At 53.0% G+C, this 11,622-nt stretch overlaps 2 protein-coding genes across 3 annotated transcripts in view; one reads left to right on the forward strand and one right to left on the reverse strand.

Annotated features, from left to right (window-relative positions):
- Ephb4 (EPH receptor B4) overlaps positions 1 to 8,676 on the forward strand; it is a 20,697-nt gene extending 12,021 nt beyond the window's left edge. The window contains exons 9-17 of one of the 2 annotated variants that reach the window (XM_023714398.1): positions 1,243 to 1,348; positions 1,615 to 1,679; positions 2,074 to 2,187; positions 2,261 to 2,508; positions 5,300 to 5,515; positions 5,773 to 5,922; positions 6,246 to 6,439; positions 6,611 to 6,766; positions 7,714 to 8,676. In XM_023714398.1, coding sequence (XP_023570166.1) covers positions 1,243 to 1,348; positions 1,615 to 1,679; positions 2,074 to 2,187; positions 2,261 to 2,508; positions 5,300 to 5,515; positions 5,773 to 5,922; positions 6,246 to 6,439; positions 6,611 to 6,766; positions 7,714 to 7,843 — 1,379 coding nt within the window. In that variant the 3' untranslated portion in view covers positions 7,844 to 8,676. The remainder of the gene's footprint in view (positions 1 to 1,242; positions 1,349 to 1,614; positions 1,680 to 2,073; positions 2,188 to 2,260; positions 2,509 to 5,299; positions 5,516 to 5,772; positions 5,923 to 6,245; positions 6,440 to 6,610; positions 6,767 to 7,713) is intronic. The other variant, XM_004630492.3, reaches the window with a different exon arrangement.
- A 1,732-nt stretch (positions 8,677 to 10,408) lies between these two features.
- Zan (zonadhesin) overlaps positions 10,409 to 11,622 on the reverse strand; it is a 39,036-nt gene continuing 37,822 nt past the window's right edge. Inside the window, exons 42-44 of the mRNA XM_023714561.1 lie at positions 10,707 to 10,827; positions 10,568 to 10,617; positions 10,409 to 10,488 (exon numbers count right to left, since the gene is read on the reverse strand). Of these exons, the coding sequence (XP_023570329.1) occupies positions 10,427 to 10,488; positions 10,568 to 10,617; positions 10,707 to 10,827 (233 nt within the window). The 3' untranslated portion in view covers positions 10,409 to 10,426. The remainder of the gene's footprint in view (positions 10,489 to 10,567; positions 10,618 to 10,706; positions 10,828 to 11,622) is intronic.

Raw genomic sequence — 11,622 nt, forward strand, 5'->3', positions numbered from 1 at the left:
TTGAGCCTTTTACAGCTCAGCATATTAATATGGCTTTACTTTTTATACTTCATTTTTGTACTTTTCTGCTGGATGGTTAAGACCAAGATAAAGCAAGGCCTATATAACAAGAAATGTAGCTTTTGTATCTGATAAGGTCAGTCAATTCCCCTCAGGATTTATCCTGAAACCCTGTACCGCAGTTAGTAGATCCTTCATCAGTGTCAGCCATGTGGATGAGTCATGGTCATTGATTTTTTTTTTTGGTGAAACCGGGGATTGAACTCAGGCCCTTGTGCTTGCCAGGGAAGGAAACACTTACTCTATTAAGCCATCTCCCCAGCCCTTTTTAAATAGTTTTATTGGGCATGTAGTCCCCATGCCATGTGACTCATCCATTCCATTTGAAGTATGTAGTTCAGTGGCTCTTAATGCACTCATAGTTACACAGCCACTGTCACTCAGTCGAGAACATTTCTAGCAGGCTAAAAGAGACCTTCTGCTCGGTAACCATCACCTCAGCCCCCTTGAGACGCCCCCAGCTCCTGGCTAACACTGATCAACTCTATCCTTACAGATTTGCTTCTTGTGGATATCTTATGTAAATGGAGCCATACAGCATGTGGTATTTTTTAACTGGTCCCCCCTTCCGTTGAGCATGATATCTGTGAGGTGTGTCTAAGCTGTGGCCTGTCTCAACGTAGCTCCCTTGTCATGGCAGCGTAGTCGTCCACTGTATGGATGTAGCAGGGCTCTTTTTCATTCATGTGTCGGTAGACATTTGAGTTATTTCCACTTGGTTAAGAATTCTTTAGGGGTTTTTTTGTTGTTGTTTTGTTTTTTATTAACATGTGTTTGTGGTACATACGATTACATTCACCATGGGGAGTTAGTACATGTATATAGTACTTTTTTACATCCCTCTTTATCTCTTTATCTTTGGAATCTTTCATTCCTTTAAGACTCTTTGGGGCCGGGGAGATGCCTCAGTAGAGCAAGCACAAGGGCCTGAGTTCAATCCCTATTCCGCCAAAAATAAATATATAAATGACTCTTCATGGATACCAATATTTACAAAATAAAATTAAAGCTGCCCCGGCAGCAACAAAGCTGGGAAACGGGAGGAACCAAGGGTACAGGTTCGAGCCCCATCGGTCACACTGGGCTAGGCCTGTTCTCTGGACACGTGGGCTCCTTGCCAGGCTGGGGCAGCAGCAGCTGCAGAGCCTGTGGTTCCGCCTCATCATTTGGCCTCTCCTCCAGCAGAGAGCGACAACTGGCGAGAGCAGTTGGCCCTGATTGCCGGCACTGCGGTCGTGGGTGTGGTACTGGTCTTGGTGGTCATTGTCATCGCCGTCCTCTGCCTCAGGTGAGGACTCTGGGCCCCTGGAATCCCTGCTGTGGGCCGTGGGCTCCAGGGCGGGTGTCTCTGGCTGCCCCCCTGGCCTCTTTCCATTGGGGATCCTTTCTGAACCCGAGTCCCTCCCTCTCCAGTCCCTGTTCTTTTTCCTGCTCACGAACGAACGAACGCTAGGCTAGCACTCACCCTGCAGCTACACCCCAGCCCTTCCCTTCTACAGGGACATTGATGTGTGTGGCTCAGTTTACCTTTTGCTTCTCTCCCACTGGCTCTAGGAAGCAGAGCAATGGGAGGGAAGCGGAATACTCGGACAAACACGGGCAATACCTCATTGGGCATGGTAAGTGCACCTATCCTAAAGGAATCCAGGGGCCGGGGAGATGGCTCAGTAGAATAAGTGCTTCCCTGGCAGGCACAAGGGCCTGAGTCCAATCCCCGGTTCTGCAAAAATAAATAAAGGAATCCAGTCTAGGCGAAGTTACCTTTTTTGTGTGTGATATTGGGGATTGAACTCCAGATCTTTCGCTTGCCAGGCAGGTGATTATGCCACTGAACTACCTCCCCGGCCCCCTGCCTCCCTTTTTATTTTTTAATTTTGAGACAAGGTCTCATTAAGTTACTGAGTCGTCCAGGCTGGGTTCAAACTTAGCATCCTCCTGCCTCAACCTTCCAGAGTGCTAGGATTTTGGGAGGAAGTTACCTCTTGGCTAATGGGACCCTGCCCCACTATTCAGGTACGAAGGTCTACATTGACCCCTTCACTTATGAAGACCCCAACGAGGCTGTGAGGGAATTTGCCAAAGAGATTGATGTGTCCTACGTGAAAATTGAGGAGGTCATTGGAGCAGGTAAGGCAGGTGGCTGCAGAGGGGGCTGAGGGCAGGGGCAGAGCCGAGAGAACTAATGTGCAGTCCCTCCAAGGTGAGTTCGGCGAGGTCTGCCGGGGGCGGCTGAAGGCCCCAGGGAAAAAGGAGAACTGTGTGGCCATCAAGACCCTGAAGGGTGGGTACACAGAGCGGCAGCGGCGCGAGTTCCTGAGCGAGGCCTCCATCATGGGCCAGTTTGAACACCCCAACATCATCCGCCTGGAGGGAGTGGTCACCAACAGCGTGCCTGTCATGATCCTCACGGAGTTCATGGAGAACGGCGCCCTGGACTCCTTCCTGCGGGTGAGCCAGCGCCCTGGGGGCAGTCTGGACTACATGCACAATGGCCCCTCTCAAGCTACCAGCCCCTCTCCTTGTGCTCCAGACTTCTGTTCTTATGTTTGGTTTTTTGTTTTGCTGTACTGGGAATTGAACCCAGGACCTTCACACTGAGCTTCTTTCTCACTTTATTTTTTGACAGGGTCTCAACTAAGTCATCAGATAGCCTGGGTTGGGCTTGAACTTGAGCTTTTCTTGCCTCAGCATCCCAGAGAGCTGGGATTAGAGGCCACGCCCTCATGCCTAGCTCTGCTCTTGGTTTTCTGTTGGGGAAGGGTTGAGTCCTTGAGTCCAGCTGTATCCTTGGTCTTTTCTATAGGAGGTCATTCCTTCTTCTGACAAATATTAATGAGTGGCTCCTGTTCAATAGCCACTGCCCAGGACCTGGGAATAAAGCCGGGAACATGGCAGACAGGATTTCTGCTCTGGCCAAGCGGCCAGCCTTGTGGAATTAACAAGTAGCAAATCAGTGCCATAGTGAAAATTGTCGGAAGGGATCCTGGGGCAGTGGCTGGACAGGAGATCACTTTAACTGATTTTACTGAAGAAAAGAAAGTTTTCTGAAACCTTACTAGGCATTAAAAGAAAAAAACTCAGGGCCAGGCATGGTGATGGCACAAGTCTGTAATCACAGTGCTGTGGAGGCTGATGTAGGTAGGAGGATTGCAAGTTGGAGCCCAGTCTGGGAAAACTTGCTGTGTAGAAAAACCTTGTCTCACTGGGGAGATAGCTCAGTAGAATAAGCACTTGTCTGGCAAGCGCAAGATCCTGAGTTCAATCCCCAGTACTGAAAAAAAAAAGGGGGGGGGGGACAGAAAAACCTTGTCTTAACATAAAAAATACAAAGAGGTCTAAGGAGGTAGCTTATATTCCCCAATTGTTCCCCCAAATGTCACTTGTTGCTGGTTTGCACCAACTGGAATCTGGATACAACACCTGGGTTTTTCTCAGCTCCTAAATCCTGAGCGCTGCTTTGCTGAGGAGCTGGGCCCCTTATCTCTGTGACCCTTGAATGTCTTGGGCTTGTGGCTTGTGGCTTGTTCCTGACAGGGTCATTTAGCTTGTTTCTTTGTAGTTCTTGTAAGTGAAGCTCTCTGGTGTTCTGATAAGTGGGAAGTTAAATGTGTCATCAGACTGCAGGGGGTGCTGTGCGTTTCACACACGTCTCATCATAACTGGTTCTGGAGGTGGAGTCCACAGCAGCATGGACAGCCCGACCCCTCCCTAGTGGGACTGTCTAAAGGTCACTCTGCAAGGAGGGAAGGAAATAGATGGGAGAAGAGATGACATTTGGGGCCAGGTGTGGCGGCAAATATCTATAGTTCCAGGACTCTGGGAAGGTGACAGGAGGATTCTACATTTGAGTCCAGCCTGGGCAAATTAAGAGTTTAATGAGAACTTGTCTCAAAAAATAAAAAAGAGCTAGGGATATAGCTCATTATGAAAACCCTGGGTTCAGTTACTAGTACCAAAAAATAAAAAGGAAGAGCCAGTCGTGAGAAGATAGGCAAAGAGAATTTGGGGCCAGAGCAGGCAGAAACCATTTAAGAAATTGGTTCAGTGTGGGTAAGCAGCAGAGTGCGTCGGCTGATTCCTGAGGTGGTGGGGAGAGCCCTTAGCAGAGTTCAGGTGGGTCAGTGAATAGCTAGAAAAGATCCCTATGGCTAGGTGTGCTGGGGAGCTGCCACAAAAGCGGGGTGGCTGGCACAGCCGTTTGGTCTTTGGGGCCAGGAGAAGTGGCTGACTGGGGCTGGAGAGATGGCTCAGTGGTCTAAGGCACCTACTTAGAACAAGCTTGGCAAAGCATCAGGGACCGCGGTTCAATCCCCCAGCACCACATGCCAGCCAGCCCCGCCCCCTGGTGGGCTGAGCTGGCCACACACACACCCCTCTCTCTCTCTCTCTCTCTCTCTCTCTCTCTCTCTCTCTCTCTCTAAATAAAAAAATAAAAAATAAAAAAAAAGAAGTGGCTGACTGGGGGACATATGTGGGAAGCAGAGCCAGCAGAATGTATGATGGGCTGGGGGGTGGGGTGTTGGAAGGGACACCGAGGCCTTAGCTGACCACTGTCCAAGTGGCATTTCCAGGAACTGACGCAAAAGGCCAGGGCAGGTGCTTGTCTGAAGGACGGGTTCAGTATTCATTTGGAGTCTGTCTATGCAGAGGTGCCCCTTGCTCCCAGCAGAGCCAGGAGGTAGGACTGGTTAACTGTGCCGGGCTGATTGCCCTGGTGGAAGCAAACTTGAGAGTGAAGGTTGGGCTTTTAACCTCAGCGAGGCCCCCAGTATCTTATCTTTCACTGTTCTCTGGCAAAACCACACCCACTTGGTCCAAAAGGGCTGAATGAGAATATGGTTAGCAGTCTGCACTACAAAGAGACCATGTCTCAGGGCTGGGGAGATAGCTCAATAGAATAAGCACTTGCTTGGCAAGCGCAAGGGCCTGAGTTCAATCCCTGGTTCCTCAAAAAGAAAAGTCTCCAAAAAGTATTGCTTGAGTATCTTCTGCCTGTAAAGCACTGTACAGGGTTAAATGGAAGGAAAAATACTTAAGGTCACTTCTTTATCATCAGTAAGCCTGTTGTGAGGTTATTTAAGAGCTGGGAGAACTTGGGGTAACAGGGAAGAGGAGGCGGCTCACCTGGGCAGGTTCCCTACTGGTCAGGTGGCAGGTCTGTACCAGGCCCAGATCAAGGAGTGGAAGGACAGGAACAGTGGGTGACCCTAACCAAGGCCCTCTCCTTCTCTGTCCCCAGCTTAATGATGGGCAGTTCACAGTCATCCAGCTGGTGGGCATGTTGCGCGGCATCGCATCTGGCATGCGGTACCTGGCTGAGATGAGCTATGTGCACCGAGACCTGGCTGCCCGCAACATCCTGGTCAACAGCAACCTGGTCTGCAAGGTCTCAGACTTCGGCCTGTCCCGCTTCCTGGAGGAAAACTCTTCTGATCCCACCTACACCAGCTCTCTGGTGAGCTAGGGTCTCAGGGCCACATGGGAGGGCAGGTTGGAAAGGTGGGAGTATGGGAGATTGGTGGTTCTGGGCCAGGAGCAGGATACAGGCACAGGCCAAAGGTGAACAGATTTCCAGATGTCTAGGAAAGGAACAGAGTTGGGGAGATGGGAACTCATGTCCCAGAAAGAAAGACCTAGGGGGAGAAGGAAGAATTGGGGGGCTAGGGGCTAAGAACTACATTTACCTTTTCCTCCTTTCCCACTCCTTTCCAGGGTGGAAAGATTCCCATCCGATGGACAGCCCCCGAGGCCATTGCCTTCCGGAAGTTCACCTCAGCCAGTGATGCTTGGAGCTATGGGATTGTGATGTGGGAGGTGATGTCTTTCGGGGAACGGCCATATTGGGACATGAGTAACCAGGATGTAAGTGTCCCATGATCACACCTAGCTTTCTTGTGTGTTCTCTCACCTAGGAAAAGCGGTGGGGGGGTGGTTTCCAGAACTGTCCCTGGGGGGCTCCTTGGGATGGTAGGATGTGATGGTAGAAGAGGTGATCTTTGCAGTAACAGAGGGCAGGTTGGGAAGTTGCATGTCCAGATTATGGCCTGAGATCTGCTAGGGCCCACCCACCACCTGCTCTGGCCAAACTGAAAGGATTCCCAGATCTGCCCTAGCATTGGCCAAGTCACCCTTTCCTGCAGTCCTCCTGGGACAGCCCTACCTAGTGCTTCTTCCTGTCATCCCAGGTGATCAACGCCATTGAACAAGACTATCGACTGCCCCCACCCCCAGACTGCCCCACCTCCCTCCACCAGCTCATGCTGGACTGTTGGCAGAAGGACCGGAACGCCAGGCCCCGCTTCCCCCAGGTCGTCAGCGCCCTAGACAAGATGATCCGGAACCCTGCCAGTCTCAAAATTGTGGCCAGGGAGAATGGCGGGTGAGGATCCCAGAGAACGAGCCCCCCTTCCCTCAGTCTTTCAGGGCCTGAGATGCCCTCCTGGCCCTTTGGTGGTACGTGGGGTAGTCCCTGTGGGCCTCTCTGAGGCTGGGCTCAGCATTCCCTTACTCCAGCCTAGAACTCAGCATTCTATGCCTCCTTACTTCACAGGGCCTCACACCCACTCTTGGACCAGCGGCAGCCTCACTACTCAGCTTTTGGCTCTGTGGGAGAGTGGCTTCGAGCCATCAAGATGGGACGATATGAAGAAAGTTTTGCAGCAGCTGGGTTTGGCTCTTTTGAGCTGGTCAGCCAGATCTCCGCAGAGTAAGTGGACAGGGGCAGAGTAAGTGGAGGAGGCGTGGCAGGAGAGCAGAGGAGCCAGAGGGCACTTGGGGACACTGCAGTGGGATCTGACTCAGGCCCTGGGGTCCACCTCCATGTACTCTCCAAGCAGCAACAGTGAAGAAGTTGCCCAGGGCCAAGCCAAGAGCAGCCCCCCAAGCAGAAGAGCTGCTTAGGGTGGTGGCAAAGAAGCAAGGCTTCCTCCTGGGCACGGTGCCGACGCTGTGGCTCCTGGAACCTCCCAGCCCTGGGCTACCACCCCACCATCTATCTCTGTGAATCTATCTGCATTCCAGACCTAGCTCGCAGGAACGTGTCAACCCTGCTGTTCTTTTCCCACCCATAAAAGGAGAACACTGGACTAGGATTTGGAGATCCTTCCCGGCTTGAATGTTAAATCGTTTTATGACTCCATTGACTCCCAAGCAACCCTTGTCCGTGGTTGGCTGCTCTCTGAATCTGTTTCTCTCTCTAACCTGTCAGCCTCTCTTCTCCATTAGCACCTCTTCTTACCCTGATCTTTATCTCAGTGTCCAGGCACCAGATACCCCCTTTTCTCTCCACCCAGTTCTTCCTCTTGCTGTCTTTTTCTTCGCACTTCTCCTTTAACCACTAAAACAATCTATGTAGCTCCTTCCCCCATGTCTTCACTTTGCTGCCTCCTCTCCCAGCCTCACCTCCTAAGCCCTTCCTTGGTAGAGAAGCAGCAGCCCCACTGCCTACTGCGGCTGCGCAGAAGGGTGCCCTGCGCCTTAAATCTTCTGGAAACTGCCCACAACTGCTGACGTCATTCTGCCCTCCCCCCCCCTCCACGCTGACGTTCTCATTGGCTAACAATCGTGTACCCCCTGTAAGAGGTGTAAGGGGATAAGCAAGATGTTTAGGTCTGGGAGCCCTACAAGCACACAGAAACCTCCCTTCTTTCACAGGGACCTGCTCCGAATTGGAGTCACCCTGGCGGGACACCAGAAGAAGATTCTGGCCAGTGTCCAGCATATGAAGTCCCAAGCCAAGCCTGGAACTCCAGGCGGGACAGGAGGACCAGCCCCGCAGTACTGACCTGCAGAACCTCCTTGCCCCAGGAACACGGCCTACCCTTCTTTCAGGAGCAGAGGCTGGTGGGGACGCACAGAGATCCCCAGCTCTGCGTCCTGCTGGATAGCACTTTGAACCCGTGGGGTGGGGAGTTGGCAGTTTGGGAAGAGGATTTTGGGGGCTGTGCCGCTTGGGAGGGTAGGAAAATCGCTTTCTGGCCCCTCCGGGTGGGAACCCCCCTGAGCCTGGGTGAGGGCGCCTTTCCCTCAGGACTAGGTATAGTCAGAGGAAGTGGAAACGCCCTTAATCTCCGGGCTCCCCAGCTGCTCCCCTTCACCTTGAGGGACAAGTCCCTACAGACCAAAGAGAGGGTGACCAGCCTGCCAGCTTGGGAGTGAAGGAGCGTTGTCCCAGGGGGCAGGAAGGGTGTCACAGCCCAGTGACACAGTCCTTGGGCTTTGATGTCCCGACTTGCTGCTGCCACCACCCGACACAATCATCTTTTCCTTGTAAATGCCCTTTCCCTGTCTGCTGCCTTCATATTGAAGGTTCATGAGATTTTTTTCTTTGGGTCTTATTTTTTCTCCTTCCCCTTTTTTGTTTTTTTGTTTTGTTTTTCTAGAGTCCTTGTCCTAGTTTTTGTTTTGGAGGGCACCTGTTTCCCCAGCTCCTCCCTTGCCCGCATTGCAGCGGACCCATGGAGGTGTCCATTTCCAGAACAGTGCCTTGGCCGTGCCACACCCCCGGGTCCACTGCTTCCCAAGCACCCCCAAATTGTGTCCTGGGGGGGCGTGGGGGAGGGGGTAAAGGGGCAGGGAGTCGGTGGCGGGAACCAGAGACAGACACCCGGTGCTTGGAGGGGGTTCTTAAATTATATTTAAAAATTAAAAAGAAACTTTTGTATAAATAAAAGAAAATGGGCCATATCAAAGTTCTGGGGATGACTGGGAGCTGGAAAAGACCTGAAGGGTGGAGGTCCAGATGATCGGGCAGTGGGGAGGGGGCCTGGGTGCTAGGTTCCCAGCCCCGTGGGGGGTGGGAGCCACGGGAGATGAGTCACTAGCAGCTGCTCCTAACTGCTGCACTGGCCGTGCCAAGAGCCTGGGGCACCTCCGGGGTGGGGTGGCCCCCTTCTACCCTGCCCTGGTTCCTGTTAGGCCTACTAGGGGGATGTATAGACGAAGGGGAGCTTGAATTCACAGCCCTACTGCAGCCCCCTACAAGAGGAGGGGACATAGGCTGGAGGGAGGTTCTGGTGGGGACACATGTGGGCCAGATGTTGGCAGCTGGGGTAGGTTTAGCGGCAGTGGGGGAGGGGGAGAGCTGGGAGTGGCTGCGGGGAGACCCCACGTGTGCAGCTGGCTGAGGACAATTCCCCCATTCAGTGTGCCGCCCTGCAGGTTCTCCCGGGCGGGAAGGGAGGGGGCGCCTCTCGTTTGCTGCAGCTTGTTCCTCCCAGACAGGAAGAGGAGGCTGGGGTCGGACTCCCCCGCCCCCATTTTTTTCCTGCCCGCCCACCTGGACACCTGCATCGACAGGCCTGACGGGGGCCAGCCTGGTTTTGTGGGAGCAGCTTTCTCACCTCGGCCTCTAGGTTGCCCCCTCCCCCCATTCCCCCTCCCCCCCTTGTCATCTTGGGGCTGGTGCAGGACCTCGCAGCCCAGGGAGATAACCCAGGTTTCCTACCTCTACGCTCTCTTTTAGAGTTCCGAACACTAGAGTCCTCTGTCCCATCTTTTTTTCGAGGATACAGCGCTCCTGTTTTCTAACTCCAAGAGGGTGTGGAAAGGGCCCAGCCCTGCCTAGGAAGAGGGCCCGTCCAGCGCCCCCCCCGCCCAGCCAAGCCTCTTCCTCAGTCACATCCAGGCTAGATAGAACAGGGCACCCCCACCAAGGGAGGGAAGCTCCACCTGGCAGGGGCACACCTATATTTAGGAACCCTTTCCTCACCTGGGTTAGGTCTTTCTTCAAGGAAGTCCTGTACAGAGTAATACGATAATACTGGGGTGCTGCCTGCCTCGACATCCCCAGACCCAGTCTGTCTCACCCCCACCCCCAGCCCCCTAACCCTCCACCCTCCCCTTGCCCGGCTGGCCAGTTTCCCTCTTTGGAGCCCAGCATTGGGAGGGCTCAACCCCTCTCCTCAAGGGTCTGCCTGGGAGGATGAGCCCCTGGGGAGGGTTGGGTGGGGTGGTGCTCCTGCTTCCAAGCCTGAGGCAGCCCCACCCGCAGTTCCCATAGTAACCAGAGGTGCTGGAGAGGGTGGGGGTTGCCCCAAAGGGCCACCCTGTGGGAGAAGTCCGGCCCCCTTAGCTTCTCATCATTAGAAATTTAGAACTTAATGACTTTTCAGTCCCCTTAGCAGGGAGCTCAGAGGCTACATCCTCTTTAAGAACCTGGATTTCTAGCTGGCTGTGGTGGCACACCTGTAACCCAGCACTCTGAGAGGCTGAGGCAGGAGGGTTGAAAATTTGAGCCCAATTTGGGCAATTTACTGAAAGACTGTCAAAATAAAAAAGGGCTGGGGGATGTGGCTCAGTAGGAAGTCCTTATATTCAATTCCCAGTACTGGAAAATTTTTTTTAAAAGAATAACAGCTTTTTTTTTTTATCTCCTTGTTGGAGGGCAACTCAGAACTGTGACTTTGCAGGTAGGCTCCAGAACAATGCCTGAGGAGAAAGCAAGAAAGGGTGTCAGGCACAGAGGACTCCTCTGGCCACCCAGGGCCTGACCTCAAGGCCGGCTCACCTGGGGTCAGCAGCTGCGCTCCAGGCTCTGTCTGGCCCTGCGTTTTCTCTCTAGGAGGGGGTGGGCAATGAAGGGAAGCATGAGGTCTTGTGACATCCCAGATACTACCTCCACGGCCACCAGGCCACCAGGGGCTCACCTCCTCTTCCCTCTTCTCCTCCTCTTCCTGCTCCTGCTGACACACTTTCTGCTCAGCACATGCACTAGGACTGCGACAGCCATGAGCATGCTCAGCAGGATGGTCACCAAGTTGGGTGTTTCTGGGTACCGAGAAAGAGAGAGAGAGAGAGAGAGAGAGAGAGAGAGAGAGAGAGAGAGAGAGAGACCAGAGGGTGGAAACGGTAAGTGGAGGCAGGAGGAGGAATCCTTGGTCCTCAGCTGCCACTCTGAGGAACCTTATCCCCTCGCACCTCTGATAGTTGTGGATTTCCTCTCCAGGACACTCTGGCCCGCAGGGACAGCAAGGTCCTAGTGCGACCCACTCCCCCTATCCAGACTCAACTCCCACAGGCCTTTTTAGGGGCTGCTTATCCAGTGAATGCCTAGATCTGTTTGTTTGTTTTTGTGGTACCAGGGATTGAACTCGGGCCCGTGCCTGGATGCGCTTGCCAGGCAAGCACTTATTCTACTGAGCTATCTCCCTGGCCCAAACCCCTAGATCTGGGCAGCTCAGGAATTCCTTCCACCATCAGTGCCCACTCATCCCAGCTGTGGACAGAAGACAGATGTCCCTCAGGCAAGGGAAACTCAAAGAACCTTTACCCTAGAAGTGTGGTGGAATTTAAGTTAGGCATAGAGAAAGATAAGGAAAGATGTTGGAGAGACACGGAGTGCAGAGACAGGGAGTTAACTAGGTAGGTACTGAGGCATGAGAAATAGGGCTCAGAGAGAAGGTTCCAGACCACGTAAGTAGGTGGTGGGCGCAGGGACCAATCAAGCACCATCTTTGATTTTTTTTTTTTGTTTTTTTGAGACAGGGTCTTGTTATGCAGCTCAGGCTGGCCTCGAGCTCACTTTGTAACAGAAGCTGTTCTTGAACTTGCAGGGATCCTCCT

Source organism: Octodon degus, unplaced genomic scaffold, assembly GCF_000260255.1.
Source record: "Octodon degus isolate 3935 unplaced genomic scaffold, OctDeg1.0 scaffold00035, whole genome shotgun sequence".
Taxonomy (NCBI): Eukaryota; Metazoa; Chordata; class Mammalia; order Rodentia; family Octodontidae; genus Octodon; species Octodon degus.